At 40.1% G+C, this 13,178-nt stretch overlaps 2 protein-coding genes across 3 annotated transcripts in view; one reads left to right on the forward strand and one right to left on the reverse strand.

Annotated features, from left to right (window-relative positions):
• Positions 1-9,475, reverse strand: LOC123725515 (interferon-induced protein 44-like). 2 transcript variants are annotated; one of them, XR_006758015.1, is made up of 7 exons: positions 9,397-9,475; positions 5,194-5,282; positions 4,819-4,852; positions 4,222-4,426; positions 1,205-1,354; positions 677-1,109; positions 267-425 (listed from the first exon to the last, which is right to left on the reverse strand). XR_006758015.1 is itself a non-coding variant. In XM_045691453.1 (4 exons), the coding sequence occupies exons 1-4, from the start codon at positions 1,286-1,288 to the stop codon at positions 243-245; spliced, it is 540 nt and encodes a 179-aa protein (XP_045547409.1). In that variant the 5' UTR covers positions 1,289-1,537; the 3' UTR covers positions 1-242. The 2 variants fall into 2 exon arrangements, 1 of the variants encoding a protein (XP_045547409.1); XM_045691453.1 differs by lacking the exons at positions 4,222-4,426; positions 4,819-4,852; positions 5,194-5,282; positions 9,397-9,475 and having other exon boundaries at positions 1-425; positions 677-777; positions 938-1,109; positions 1,205-1,537.
• The window catches only part of LOC123725647 (voltage-dependent calcium channel subunit alpha-2/delta-2-like), a 21,334-nt gene continuing 15,747 nt past the window's right edge, over positions 7,592-13,178 (forward strand). The window contains exons 1-2 of the mRNA XM_045692119.1: positions 7,592-7,992; positions 10,288-10,347. The gene's annotated coding sequence lies outside the window, so the exon portion shown is untranslated. The remainder of the gene's footprint in view (positions 7,993-10,287; positions 10,348-13,178) is intronic.

Genomic DNA, 13,178 nt, shown 5'->3' on the forward strand with positions numbered 1-13,178 from the left:
CAATCACCACCTTCCGGAGACACCTGAAACCCCACCTCTTCAAGGAATACCTGGGATAGGATAAAGTAATCCTTCTAACCCCCCCCTTAAAAGATTTAGATGCACTATTGTAAAGTGGTTGTTCCACTGGATTTGTGAGTCGCTCTGGATAAGAGCGTCTGCTAAATGACTTAAATGTAAATCTAAATGTAAATTCCAATCTTATACTACAGGGCTCACTAACTAATCTCTTAATACTCATTCTATTTTTGAATTGCATGTTGTTGGAGGTTCCAGAGGTAGTCGTTGGCAAAGTTCATAATCTGAGTCATGGCGTTCAGTATCAGGATATCCATGTCGTTATCCAGCATCCCCTCCTCGTGGTAGTTCTTCACCGGCAGGATGCAGTTCATGGGAAGGCCTAGCTCATTACTGCAGATCTGCATCTGAAAAACATTGGAGACAAAAAGGGCTGGATCAGTTTTGCTTGAGTGATGATCATTGAATCATGTCAGCACAACCAAGATTTAATGGCTGACTACATTGCAGACATTGTGTCAACCGATGGTTGCGTGCCACATCATCAACTGTGCAGTTGGGCATCAGATTGCCTCATCATATTATATGGTTAGTTGACATGTTAAACACTTGTCCAGGCAATGTGACATTTGTTCAGGTCTGAGGTCATGTGATTTACCTTCTCTTTGATCGCCTTGCTGTAGTAGATTCTCTTCACATCCTTGTTCACCAGCTCACAAGCCTTGTCTGGCATGGTCATGACAAGAACCTGAGGGATTTCTGCCATAGAAATGAATATTTAATGAATAGAAGGACTGGCATAAGTAACACTGTGTCATGTAATAGTGAAAAGTCAAGCGCTACAGCTGAAAGGTGACAACTGATCGCCAGACATAGTTGTAGTTACCATTGAGAAACAGAGTTTAAAGAGCTTACTTACTCAGTCTGCTGGCTGCTGCCCTGACGTTCTTCATCTTGTCTATGACATCCACTGACATGCGAGAGATTTTGTCCGCTGACACAATACTCACCAGGATGTGAGTTTTGTCACTTAAGCTGGGATTCTGAATGAATTCCTTTTTTTGATCCGATAATGGGTGGAAAGGATTGAACTGGCCAAAAAAATATAAGATTTGTTAGTGTGTGTGTGTGTGTGTGTGTGTGTGTGTGTGTGTGTGTGTGTGTGTGTGTGTGACATCTGCATTACCTCATAGCCCTCTGGTAGATGGCCCTTCAGAGCATTGATGATGTCATCAGGGTGCAACCCATTTTTTTGTGTTTCCAGACCCATGACATCATTGAATGCAAAGGGAAGACGTTTTTCTCCTGAACAGCCTTGAATGTAGTGTGTGTCATACTGAAAATAAATGTTTTATTTAATAACATGTATCTTTTTTTTCTATGGAAAGGATAAATACCCTCACACTCAGAAACATGAAAAGCATCCCAAACTGAGGCTCAGAATCAACAAATATATATATATACAGTGTACAAAATATTAGGAACACCTGATCTTTCACCTGAACTCTACCTACAGTACATGTACATATTACCTCGATTACCTCGACTAACTGGTGCCCGCGCACATTGACTCTGTACTGGTACCCCCCTGTAAATAGCCTCGCTATCGTTATTTTACTGCTGCTCTTTAATTATTTGTTACTTTAATTTGTACTTTTTTATTTATCAATTTTTTTCCTTAACACTTATTTTTTCTTAACTGCATTGTTGGTTAAGGGCTTGTAAGTTAGCATTTCACTGTAATGTGACAAATACAATTTGATTTGATCTTTCCATGACATACAGTAGACTGACCAGGTGAAAGGTATGATCCCTTATTCATGTCACTTGTTAAATCCACTTCAAGCAGTGTAGATGAAGGGGAGGAGACAGGTTAAAGAATATTTTTAAGCCTTGAGACAATTGAGACATGGATTGTGTATGTGTGCCATTCAAAGGGTGAATGGGCAAGACACAATATTTAAGTGCCTTTGAACGGGTTCTGGTAGTAGGTGCCAGGCCTACAGGTTTGTGTCAAAAACTGCAACGCTGCTGGGTTTTTCACGCTCAACAATTTCCCGTGTGTATCAAGAATGGTCCATTACCCAAAGGACATCCAGCCATCTTAGAACAACTGTGGGAAGCATTGGAGTCAACATGGGCCAGCGTCCCTGTGCAATGCCTTGTGGAAAATGCCCTGACTGTTTTGAAGGCTGTTTTGAGGGCAAAAAGGGGTGCAACTCTGGTTGATTGTGGAGGCTGGTTGATTGTGGAGGCCAGGTCATCTGATGCAGCACTCAATCACTCTCCTTGGTCAAATAGCCCTTACACAGCTTGGAGGTGTGTTTTGGGTCATTGTCCTGTTGAAAAACAAATGATAGTCCCACTAAGCGCAAACCAGATGGGATGGCGTAGTGCTGCAGAATGCTGTGGTAGCCATGCTGGTTAAGTGTGCCTTGAATTCTAAATAAATCAGCAAAGCACCATCACACCTCCTCCTCCATGCTTCACGGTGAGAACCACACATGCGGTAATCATCCGCTCACCTACTCTGCGTCTCAGAAAGACACGATGGTTGGAACAAAAAATCTCAAATTTACCAAAAGACAGATTTCCACCGGTCTAATGTCCATTGCTCCTGTTTCTTGGTCCAAGCAAGTCTCTTCTTGGTGTCCTTTAATAGTGGTTTCTTTGCACACAATTCGACCATGAAGGCCTGATTCACGCAGTCTCCTCTGAACAGTTGATGTTGAGATGTGTCTGTAACTTGGATTTTGTGAAGCATTTATTTGGGCTGCAATCTGAGGTGCGGTTAACTCAAATGAAGCAGAGGTAATTCTGGGTCTTCCTTTTCTGTGGCGGTCCTCATGAGAGCCAGTTTCATCATAGCACTTGATGGTTTTTGCGACTGCACTTGAAGAAACTTTCAAAGTTCTTGAAATGTTCCGGATTGACTGACCTTCATGTCTTAAAGTAATGATGAACTGTCATTTCTGTTTGCTGATTTGAGCTGTTCTTGCCATAATATGGACTTGGTCTTTTACCAAATAAGGCTATCATCTGTATATCAACCCTACCTTGTCACAACCCAATTGATTAGCTCAAACGCATTAAGAAGGAAAGAAATTCTACAAATTAACTTTTAACAAGGCACACCTGTTAATTGAAATGCATTCCAGGTGACTACCTCATGAAGCTGGTTGAGAGAATGCTGTCATCAAGGCAAAGGGCGACTACTTTGAAGAATCTGAAATATAAAATATGTTTTGATTTGTTGAACACTTTTTGGTTACTACATGATTCCATGTGTTTCATAGTTTGTCTTCATTATTATTTTACAATGTAGAAAATAGTAAAAATAAAGAAAAACCCTTGAATGAGTAGGTGTATCCAAACTTTTGACTGGTACTGTAAGTTTTCAGACCCTTTACATAAAATTGATTTAGGGCACAATACCCCGAAATGTGCATAAAGTAAAAATGCAAGACCAACGTTTCGTTTTTTAACTCAAAGGATATAACTAAGCAGTAGAATACGTATTATAAACTGGGTGGTTCGAGCTCTGAATGCTGATTGGCTGACATCCGTGGTATATCAGACCGTATACCATGGGTATGTCAAAACATTTATTTTTACTGTTCTAATTATCTTGGTAATTTATTATAGCAATAAGGCACCTCAGGGGTTTGTGATATATGGCCAATATACCAGGTCTAAGAGCTGCGTCCAGGCACTCTGTGATGCGTCGTGCCTAAGAACAGCCCTTAGCCGTGGTATATTGGTCATATACCATACCTCCTCGGGCCTTATTGCTTAAATATAACATTTCTACTGTGTACATTTCTACTTTGTATTCTACTGTGTAGTTACATGCTTTGCATTTATCTAGTCTTGATAATGTACCTTTTCACATAAAAATATGTAAATGATATACATTTATGCATCTGAGTCTCCATATTTTATTTGAAGTTTCCAACAGTCTGAGTGTATTTATTCTTTCCATGGTCCTACTTATGCAAACCTACACCCCTGTGATTGACTACATTTTGCATTTAAAACAGCGCAGACAACCTCTCTTTGTTCCTGTATGTCCCTCTTCATGTCTCTGTTCTGCCTGTGTGTAGCTCATGAAATACTGTGTCTTAGTGTACCAGGATATATTAGGGAGCCATATTCCATACCTGCATTGTGTCTGTGTTAAATGTATTAGGTACTGCAGCTTACTGTCATGGTGAAGCTTGTGCCAGAGGTAGAAGCTACCAGGGCACCACCTGTTATCCGATTTTGGAAGACATTGTTGACTGAGTTGATGAAGCTGGACTTTCCTGCACCGACTGGTCCATATAGCAGGCATCTGAGCTGGCCCACGTCAGGATCACTCAGTTTAAAGCTCCTCAGTTCATCCACCATGTGGTCTCTGTCTCCTTTACTGTGAGAGACAATGAAGAGTACCTGTTACTTCTTGCTTTGTTAAACTGGCCACTGTTTCCAAATGCTAACCCTTTTAGCATTTGTCGGACGGGTTCAATGCAAATCAGTGGTACCGATATTAGCATGTTTTTGCATGATTGTGGATTTGTGCCACAAATGCTTAACATTTTGCATTTTGAAACAGTGGCCATAGACTGCTTATAATTATATACAGGGAAATTGTATCAAGATAACACCAAGACTAATTTAAGATGGTGGGAAAACTGATATCAGCAATTTAGTATAGCACACCATTCACACAACCCATGATAGTGATTGTAATTATAACCTAAACGTTTGTTTTACTTTCTCTCTTTCTCCTTCATATCGGTCAGTCAGTACAGTACTTACCTCCAACATGTTTTCCTCCATTGTTGGTCAAATTCTGTGTGACATACATGGAACACATTTTGATTAAATGAGTTCATTACTGTTTTCCACATTCCAACACCCCCCCATCTCTTACTTTCAAAAGAATTTGAAGATTTTGATTACAATGACACAATTAATGAGAGTAGGCTACAGTCAATGATACAGGGTATGTACTATATATGTAATGCCTTGGGGCTGTGGTCAATGCATGCGCTAAAATGGTGTCTGCAGGTTCCCAGAACAAGTAAAAAGAATTGGGACCGATGCACTGTGCTTGAACAGAATTTTTACTCACACCTGATATTCACTATCAGGGGTTGACTGTATTTTACAGATATGTCATATCTCTCTTACCCTTTGGTGGGGGTGGTGGTGGGGGTGGTGTTGGTGTTGGGGGTGGTGGTGGTGATGGTTTTGATTCTTCTCCACCCATGTTTGCTTTTCTGAGGGGGAATATAACAGTGTTGGGGTCAATTCCAATTTAATTATTGAATTCACTCATGAAGTGGAGAATTTATATTGAATTAAATTAGAATTTCAACAATCTTTCAAGTTATTGAATTGGAATTAGGCTGCATTGACTTTTATTGGAATTTAAACGGAATTGTAAAACATTTAATCTGTGGAATTGAATTAAATTGGAATTCAGTATTATTACATTTCCCAGTTAATGCAATGTATCAAACATTGACTGCAGGATTGGTATTTCTATAGTTCCAGTATAGTTAGGCTGTCTGAACAGTCACATGATAAGTCTGAAAGCCTGAGGGAATTGAATTTGAATTTGTGGAATTGTGACGTAATATTGAATTGGGAATTGAATTCTTGGAATTGACCTAACATTGGAATGGAGAGAAATGTAGTTCTCTGAGTTCAAAGACTGACCTGGAATTTTAATTGAATTAAATCAAATTTCCAGATATAATTTAATTATTTCTAATTGAATTTGTGGAATTAGAGGCCCAGTGCAGTCAAAAATGTGATTTTCCTGTGTGTTATATATACTTCCACACTATGAGGTTGGAATAATACTGTGAAATTGTGAAAATGATAATATCCTTTTAGTGTAAGAGCTGTTTTAAAAGACCGCTTGAAATTTCAGCCTGTTTTGGTGGGATGGAGTGTTGGCCTCCTTGGTGACATCCCCCAGGAGGTAAATTAGTCAGTAGACCAATAAGAAATAGCGTTCCAAACCTTTCTGCCAATAACAGATAGTTTTCACCTCTCCACTCAGTCCACTTCCAGACAGTCCTATCAACATTTTTGCTTGAGAAATTGCTCTTTGCTAAGAAGCTGTGTTAGTTTAAACATTTCAATTGATAAATCACAGAAAGGTACTTAATTTTTAGCCAAAAATGATTTGCTAGTGAGATAAAAACGGCTGCATTGGACCTTTACCTCAACCCTGGAACATAAAAATACTATTTGGGTTGAATAGTATGTCATGTCTGCACTGCAGCTATTAAGGCTAGGTGGATACCAGTATTACAATATGTTTTCCAATGCAAAAATGAAAATACGAAGCAGACCAAACTCTTTGGTCCTTTAAATACCTGCTGTATGTAAGATAGTGTGCTACAGCTTGAAAAATAGATACATGTGACTCTGGATGGCAACATTATGATGTTTGTTTCCAACATTAGGGCTGTTTTCAAAAATAAGTTTAATCCACTTCATGTTTTGTTTCCTTGCCACGATACTAAGGAATATTGTGATATTGGTATCGTCAAGGCCCTAGTAGCTACACTACATGGCCAGATGTATGTGGACACCCCTTCAAATTAGTGGATTCAGCTATTTCAGCCACACCCATTGCTGACAGGTGTATAAAATTGAGCACACCGCCATGCAATCTCCATAGACAAACATTGGCAGTAGAATGGCCCATACTGAAGAGACAAGTGACTTTCAACGTGGCACCGTCATAGGATTCCTCCTTTCCAACAAGTCAGTTTGTAACATTTCTGCCCTGCTATAGCTGCCCTGGGCAACTGTAAGTGCTGTTATTGGGAAGTGGAAACGTTTAGGAGCAACAACGGCTCAGCCGCGAACTGGTAGTCCACACAACCTCACAGAATGGGACCACAAGTGCTGAAGCTTGTAAAAATCATCTGTCCTCGGTTGCAACACTCACTACTGAGTTCCAAACTGCCTCTGGAAGCAACATCAGCAGAAAAACGGTTAATTGCGACCTTGATGAAATGGTTTTCCATGGCCGAACAGCCGCGCACAAGCCTATGATCACCATGTGCAATGCCAAGCGTCGGCTGGAGCAGTGGAAACAAATTCTCTGGAGTGATCAATTACCCTTCACCATCTAGCAGTCCAACGGATGAATCTGGGTTTGACGGATGCCAGGAGAACGCTACCTGCCACAATGCATAATGCCAACTGTAAAGTTTGGTGAGGGAGGAATAATGGTCTGGGGCTGTTTTTCATGGTTCGGGCTAGGCCCCTTAGTTCTTGTGAAGGGAAATCTTAATGCTACAGCATAAAATGACATTCTAGACGATTCTGTGCTTCCAGCTTTGTGGCAACAATTTGAGGAAGGCCCTTTCCTGTTTCAGCATGATAATGCCCCCATGCACAAAGCGAGGTCCATGCAGAAATGGGTTATCGAGATCGGTGTAGAAGAACTTGACTTGCCTGCACAGAGCCCTGACCTCAACCCCATCGAACACCTTTGGGATGAATTGGAATGCCAACTGCGAGCCAGGCCTAATCGCCCAACATCAGTGCTCGACCTCACTAATGCTCTTGTGGCTGAATGGAAACAAGTCCCCACAGCAATGTTCCAACATCTAGTGGAAAACCTTCCCAGAAGAGGGGAGGCTGTTATAGCTGCAAAGGGGTACGCCATATTAATGCCCATGATTTTGGAATGAAATGTTCGACAAGTAGGTGTCCACATACTCAAGGATCGTAAACTGTTGCAAATGATGTTAAATGCAGTAATACAATCAGTACATGTACAACATACGTGGAACTGTCCTTTAACTGCACTCATTGATGTCTGTTTTTTTACTCTTTTTGCAGTTCTACAATGAGAAAAGAAGGCAGTTCAGCCTGGTAAAGAGTTCTCCTTATGAGATGGTGGAAAAGGTAGCTTCAGACATCGAGAAGCTACTGGCCAAGAAACGCAAAGCACTTGATGTAAGTCAACAATTTGACTTCTATTTATTTCACAAAAAACATAACATTTAGTGTCAGTTTGACAGACACAGATTTAGCTCGGTCCTGGGCTAAAAAGCAGTGAATCTCCATTGAAAATGCTTCTTAATCCAGGATTCCCTACTGGATATTTCACACAAAATGAACACATTGCGTTCGCAATACTAACATATTCCATGGCAAATGAAATTACTTGATAACCTGTTTCCAATACTTTTTGTATCTATACTGAACAAAAATATAAATGCAACATGCAACAATTTCAAAGATTTTACTGAGTTACATTTCATATAAGGAAATCAGTCATTTGAAATATATTTTAGGGCCTAATCTATGTATTTTACATGACTGGGCAGGGGCACACCCACTGGGGAGCTAGGCCCAGCCAATCAGTTTTTCCACACAAAAGTGCTTTATTACAGACAGAAATACTCCTCAGTGTCATCAGCTGTCCGGGTGGCTGGTCTCAGACTCAGACAATCCCGCAGGTGAAGAAGCCGGATGTGGAGGTCCTGGGCTGGCATGGTAACACCTGTTTTGCGGTTGTGAGGCTGGTTGGACGCATTGCCAAATTCTCTAAAACAACTTTGGAGGTGACTTATGGTAGAGAAATTAACATTCAATTCTCTGGCAACAGCTCTGGTGGACATTCCTGCAGTCAGCATGCCAATTGCACGCTCCCTCAAAACTTATGGCGTTGTGTGACAAACTTCACATTTTAGAGTGGCATTTTGTTGTCCCCAGCACAAGGTGCACCTGTGTAATGATCATGCTGTTTAATCAGCTTTTCGATATGCCACACCTGTCAGGTGGATGGATTATCTTGGCAAAGGAGAAATGCTCACTAACAGGAATGTAAACAAATCTGTGCACAAAATGTGACCGAAATAAGCTTTTTGTGCATATGGAACAATTCTGTGATCTTTTATTTCAGCTCATGAAACATGGGACCAACACTTTACATGTTGCGTTTATATTTTTGTTCAGTATATTTAGGAACAAAAAATGCACCCCAAACTAGCTTTTCAGGTGTTTGTGAAAGCAAAGACGGGTGGAATGCATTTTTAACAAGTTATAATTCAATTTGTGTTACAGTAAACATTTGTTATTGTATAATTATTGTATAGTTTTAATATATGTCCAGGGAACTGCCCCATAATGTAGAAGATGTATAGGAACAATAGAAGACAATGTTACAGATTTCCTTTGTGCACAAATTATAGGCAGCTTCTACAAACATTGCAGTATAGCAATTCGATTTTTCCTTTTGCAATGCAAATATTGTACTGTATATCGATCAGGTCCTCTAGCAATTTCTCCTATCAGCAGAATAAATTGTTTTGTATTGTTTATAAAAGATAAAATACAAAATGTGAATAGACTTACCTTGTTGGTACTAGTTCCTCCTGAGGCTGAGATTCTGATATAGTTCTGAAGAAAGGATTTCACCAGCACCTATTTATACCTGCACAGTAGAAAGTGAAATTCAAGTGAGGAGGACTGTCTAGCTCTTCTATTTCTCTAGCAATTTCTTGTAAATGGGGCCATTATAGTAATTGAGGGACCATAGTTTTACTTTCAATATAACTCTTTCACTTTTTGTTTACAAATAAGAGCATCAGGTGGTTATGTGGTTTAGACAGAAAGACAAACACCCAGCTCTTATAGTCTTCTAAACCCATTACATTTCTATGAAGTCAGGCTGTTTATGAACACAATTGTTTATCTTTTATCAATGACATTACAAGTGAGAGGAGGTCAGTGAACTATTAACAAATATTTACAGTATTATATTATGCAAACTGCTGTCATAATATGCTTATGTTTCTCATAATACTTGTGTGGTTAATTTGTCCTGAAACTCCCAGTACGTATAGAGTTCATCCAGGCTACTTTAGAAATGGGCTTCTGAGGTGAAATAGAACCAGAACCACCATTGTCCTCCGTCCTCCGCGAGCACTATGAGGTAAAATAGAGCTAGCAACCAGTATAGCAACCAGCATAGCAATAGATGCTTTGGTTCATTGTGTAGGCCGGTCAGGATTTGACAGGTTCTAGTAACGGCCCTAGCAACAGACGCTAACAGCTAATTGAATCCCGTTGTGACCCAGGGGTGGAAACCATTTGGCAGTGGACACTATTTCACATAGCAGGCCTTGTTATAAATAATGTGAATATCATTTTTTAGATATCCCTCCCATTCAACTTGGCCTATTGAAAATAAAGGGCAGGACCTTTGTTTTCTCTGTTCTCTAACCTGAACTCTTGAACTTGCAGAGGCTGGCCAGTGAAGCAGAATGTGTCCAGCGAGACCATCCCTGGCACGACAGCGTCAAGGTAACACTACTGTAACACACCCTACCAGCAGACTGTCTGCATTTGTAATGTATAAAAGATTCAGCAGGGGGTCATGATACTAAGCACATCCCCTATTGATGTAATGATTATATCAACAGTAAATGTTCACCCCACCATCATCATGCACTCCTCTAAGTCATCAATGACCTCACCGCTGCTAGTACTGGTGCCCTCAACATCCTGATTCTCCTTGATCTTAGTGCCACCTTTGACACTATGAGCCATCATATCCTACTCAGCAAGCTGGAGGGTCTGGGTGTTGAGGGCACTGTAGTCTCCTGGCTACAATCCTACCTCACCAACCGGACCTCCTACATCTCCCTCAATGGCCACATCTCAGACTCACTGCAGTTACACTGGGTGTCCCCCAAGGCTCTGTGCTGGGCCTCTTACTCTTCACCATCTACATCCCCCTTTGGTCAGATCCTCCGTCACTTCAACCTTAACATTCACTACTACGCTGATGTCACACAGATCTACCTAGGCACCAATTCCGTCCTCAACCCACCTCTGACCCACATTGAATCATGCCTCTGCAATAAAAACCTGGATGCAACAAAACTTACTATCTCAACAGTGCTAAAACGGAACTCCTCCTCATAGGCACCAAATCCATCCTCATTAATGTGCCGGAGTTAGGGAGCAGGAGTAGTCGTGACAGCTGGCTTCTGCAGATTCTGCTGTTACGATCCTTGATTTGCCGGTAGGTAATAGGCTACACCAGGGGTAGGCAACCTTTTCCATTTGGAGTGCCAATTTATCTTACCATTTCTACCGATCTGCATGGCAGTTATAATTTTCATATGCACATTTTTGTGGAACAGTTTCATTTAATTTATAGTAAAGTCTTTGTATCTCAAAATCATTAACATGTGGTTAATCAAAATTCTAAAAGTAACTTCTATGGCCATTGACAACTATGTAAAAATAGCCTACATAAAGATAACAAATAAAAACCTTGCAGCCTGCAGGTAGAAAATATCCTGATAAAAGAAAATATCATAAGTTACATTCGCTTCGCATGGCTTGTCTGCAAGGAACTTGAAACATTGTATCAACTATTAACTTGGGTCCAGCATGAAGCTCACACTAGTAACTTGCAACATTGGATTAAGTATTCTGGGCCCTCTATTTGCGTCAGGGATAAGAAGTAATCAGGTAGGCCTATTTTATGACATTTCCACCAGAGCATTACTATTTTTTCACATTCAGGCTAAGTGGTTATCAAAAGAGAGCTGGAAAGATTTTTCAAATAGGCTACGTTGAAGACCTATTGTCATTCTCAATGGATCTAAAAACAGACTTTGTTTACTTGCTATTTGAGGTGAAGAAAAAAATTACTTTGAGAAGCTCCACTGTGGTGGTAAGTTTAAAAAAAGTATATATATTTCACCTTTATTTAACCAGGTAGACAAGTTGAGAACAAGTTCTCATTTACAACTGCGACCTGGCTAAGATAAATCGGTCGACCTCTATAAGAGGAATGGTAGATTAATTAGGGCCGATTTCAAGTTTTCATAACAATCGGTAATCGGTATTTTTGGCCGCCGATTTAAAAATTAAATAAAAAAGGAATAAAAAAGGAATAAAAAAAAAACATATATATATTTTTTTTAATGCACCTTTATTTATCTAGGCAAGTCAGATTAAGAACACATTCTTATTTTCAATGACGGCCTAGGAACGGGGGTTAACTGCCTTGTTCAGGGGCAGAATAACAGATTTTTACCTTGTCACCTCTGGGAATAGTTTTTGCAACCTTCCAGTTACTAGTCCAACGCTCTAACCACCTGCCTTACATTGCACTCCATGAGGAGCCTGCGTGGCAGGCTGACTACCTGTTACGCGAGGGCAGCAAGAAGCCAAGGTAAGTTGCTAGCTAGCATTAAACTTATCTTATAAAAAACTATCAATCTTAACATAATCACTAGTTAACTACACATGGTTGATGATATTACTAGTTTATCTAACGTGTCCTGCGTTGCATATAATCGATGCGGTGCCTGTTAATTTCTCATCGAATCACAGCCTACTTTGACAAACGGGTGATGATTTAACAAGCGCATTTGCGAAAAAAGCACTGTCGTTGCACCAATGTACCTAACCATAAACATCAATGCCTTTCTTTAAAATCAATTCACAAGTATATATATTGCCTGCTAACATGAATTTCTTATAACTAGGGAAGTTGTGTCACTTCTCTTGCGTTCCGTGCAAGCAGTCAGGGTATATACAGCAGTTTGGGCCGCCTGGCTCATTGCGAACTGTGTGAAGTCCATTTATTCCTAACAAAGGCCGTAATTAATTTGCCAGAATTGTACATAATTATGACATAACATTTGAAGGTTGTGCAATGTAACAGGAATATTTAGACTTAGGGATGCCACCCGTTAGATAAAATACGGAACGGTTCCGTATTTCACTGAAATAATAAACGTTTCGTTTTCGAAATTATAGGTTCCGGATTCAACCATATTAATGGTCACTAGGCAAAAATGGTAGACATAAATGCAAAAGAGCTTGCCTATGCAGAGTAAGATGATGGCAAGGTTTTGCAAATCAGCCTCAACCACCTGAAAATTGATATTCATTCGATGTTTCTTCACAGTGGGATAATTTGTAGAATCAAATGTCACATGGACATATTCAAACCCACAGGATTTGGGAAACATAGATCAGTGGTGGCTAACCGTCTTGGAGAGCTACCTCTAGTCAGGATTTTCTACGGTCCTATTTTAAAGGAATAGTTAATGTTTGTTTCTTATGGACAAGGAGAGACTGCAGTCCATCCTATGGCTAGCCACTGCCAC

This window comes from Salmo salar, chromosome ssa12 (genome assembly GCF_905237065.1).
Source record: "Salmo salar chromosome ssa12, Ssal_v3.1, whole genome shotgun sequence".
Lineage (NCBI taxonomy): Eukaryota > Metazoa > Chordata > Actinopteri > Salmoniformes > Salmonidae > Salmo > Salmo salar.